We start from the raw sequence: 2,722 nt of genomic DNA, 5'->3' as shown, positions 1-2,722 counted from the left end.
TGTGAGACGAGGCGAAAAATAACCAGAGAGGTCCTTAAAGAAACTACTTACAAAGCTGCTTGTTTCGCAGTCGCTCTATGGCTCATATCTATAGGGAATATTAATTAGTTGAACTGGAATAAATATTTGTCTGAACTTAAATGGCTACTAGCATAGACTTGAATTCCCATTCAAGCTGCTAAATAATTGCATTACCCTTGATTATGTTCCTACATTAAATTCTAATCAATAGTGAAAAACTTTAGCTATAAATATTAATAATATCGCTTTGCTATAAGAGGTTTAAGGTTTCTATGAACTACATTCTATAAGCTCAAGGTAAATATCATCTTCACATTACTTGGCTTTTAAGTCACAGTCGAAAGTGCTTGTTTTGTTTTTCCGACAACATGTGTTTAGACGAAATTCGAAATTTTTTGTCGTTGGATGGCGATCCTTTTTGAAGTGACGGTCCGTCCACTGGCGCACTTGCAATTTCTGGCTGGCGGATTGTCGGGCTTCATCGAGATCATCTGCTTCCATCCCCTCGATGTGGTGAAGACCCGGATGCAAATACAGGGCACCCGTGCATTACACGGCGAGGTGGTCTACAGTTGTCCCCTGGACGCGTTTGTCAATATATATCGCTATGAGGGGTTATCTTCCCTGTGGAAGGGTATTGTGCCGCCGATCTGCGTGGAAACTCCAAAGAGAGGTGGCAAGTTTTTGATGTACGAGTACTTCAAGCCCTACTTCCACTTTGGCGCCCCTCAACCAACTCCGCTGACCCACGCCGTCTCCGGTTCAGTAGCCGGCATCCTGGAGTCCTTTCTCGTCAATCCCTTCGAGGTGGTAAAGATCACCCAGCAGTCCCATCGAGAGAAGCACCTGAGAACACTGTCGGTGGTCAAGTACATCATCAAGCACGATGGCTACGGCATCAAGGGCTTGTATCGAGGTATCACTGCACTAGTGGCCCGAAATGCCGTCTTTCACTTTGGATTCTTTGGTTTCTACAATGCGATCAAGGACATTGTGCCAAGCCCGGAGAATAGTACATACGACCTCCTTCGAAAGGTCATCATAGCTGGGCTAGCCAGCTCCCTGGCGTGCGTGATGAGTGTTACATTGGATATGGCCAAGTGCAGGATTCAAGGACCCCAGCCAGTGAAGGGCGAGGTGAAGTACCGATGGACCATAAACACAATAAGGACGACCTTCAGGGAGGAGGGCTTTCGAGCGTTGTTCAAGGGTCTGGGGGCGTTGATATTGCGTGCCGGCCCCGGAGGCGCCATGCTCCTGGTGACCTACGAGTATTTATTTGAGTTCCTCAAGAGTAAATATATCTGATCTATTTCAATATTTGAACATAACATCTAGTGCAGCTAGCTAAATTAAGCTGCTTAGCTTTGAACTTACAATCTAAGTTATCTAATTCATCAGAAAACCCCTTTTCTACAAAAAACCTTTAAATTAACTTTAGACAAAATCTATTCCCACACTTATTCGTAATGGCCACCCACACAATAGAATTTCATCTTCGGTACTCGAAAAAGCGCCTTTAATAGTGTGTCCAATGGCTTGGTTACAGCATCAGTTTCCGTTTCAACTTCCGTTTCCGTTTCGGGACTTCCCCACACACACACCCACACACACACACACACACAGACAGAGAGAGGGACATGACCGCAGACCGCAGCTCAGCATGTTTTACACTTTACACTTAATTGTTTAGCACGACAACAACAGGAGTACCGAAAACAGCAACGGGAACGGCATCAACAAGACCGACAATTATAAGCCAGCCATAACAACAATTACAATTACATGGAGGAGCACTTACACTTAGAGGGGGAATTATAATTAATTTATGCCGGGTGTTCAGCAAGTGTTCGCTCGGACGCCTCTAAGTGAACTACTGACTTGGTTTTCTTCCTAATTTCCCACAGTTTTTGCGCTCCTCTGTTCTGCTCTCTTTTTTTTGGTTTCACTCCACTTGACACTCGCACCTAATTGTACGGTAATTGAAGGGTCCTTGCAGGACGAACGGAATGGCAATTAAGAGCCATTACGGTGAGCAAAGTGGTGCAGAGACAGAAGGATGCTGCATTATCATATCTTAAATCAAGACCCAATTAAGCTGCTTAATTTCCGTAATTCCTATAAATCAAAGTTGAATGCCAGGCAAATTTGGGCGGCAGCAAATCAACATTTGTTGCCATCAATCAAATTTTGGAGACCTAACAGGAACTTTTCCCCATCGCGACGGGCAGAAGGGTGGGTCATCAAATACAGTTTCATGCTTAATTAGTTTTAATGCGTAATAAGCATATTTCGGCTGAATTAGCCAAAAACATCAACCGTAACTGCGATTGCAACGACATCAGAGGCCAAACATTCAATTGTAATACCAATTTGGGCCTTAAAGTATGCCGTGCACATTTTCAATTATTCATAGACGAAATTGCAAATGCGTAATGAAATGAAATCAAAAGCAGAATTTCCGATATGTGCAGTCCAATTCCGAACCCTCCCACCGACTACCGACCACCGCCCACCGCCCACAAGCCCCAACCCATTCGTTTTCGTCCCCAATGGAGTGGAAATGCCCTTGAGCCGTTTGCCATGTTCATGTCGACGTCATTTTCCATGGTATAGTAATTACACTAATCTATATTTCGAGTATCTGTGTGTATCCCTCTGAGCATGCGAATGTGTGTGAGTGTGTGATTGCATGTGTGCG

General features: G+C 44.3%; 1 protein-coding gene across 1 annotated transcript; it reads left to right on the top strand.

Moving 5' to 3' along the window:
- The first annotated feature begins 335 nt into the window (after nt 1-335).
- LOC6527825 (mitochondrial 2-oxodicarboxylate carrier) lies at nt 336-1,352 on the top strand. The gene has a single exon (XM_002088862.2). It carries the CDS (start codon nt 427-429, stop codon nt 1,327-1,329), a length of 903 nt encoding a protein of 300 aa, XP_002088898.1. The 5' UTR covers nt 336-426; the 3' UTR covers nt 1,330-1,352.
- The last annotated feature ends 1,370 nt before the right edge of the window (nt 1,353-2,722 follow it).

The sequence above is a fragment of the Drosophila yakuba genome, chromosome 2L, assembly GCF_016746365.2.
Source record: "Drosophila yakuba strain Tai18E2 chromosome 2L, Prin_Dyak_Tai18E2_2.1, whole genome shotgun sequence".
Lineage (NCBI taxonomy): Eukaryota > Metazoa > Arthropoda > Insecta > Diptera > Drosophilidae > Drosophila > Drosophila yakuba.
The sequence above is the reverse complement of the archived record's forward strand: the minus strand, read 5'-3'. Positions and strand labels throughout refer to the sequence as shown.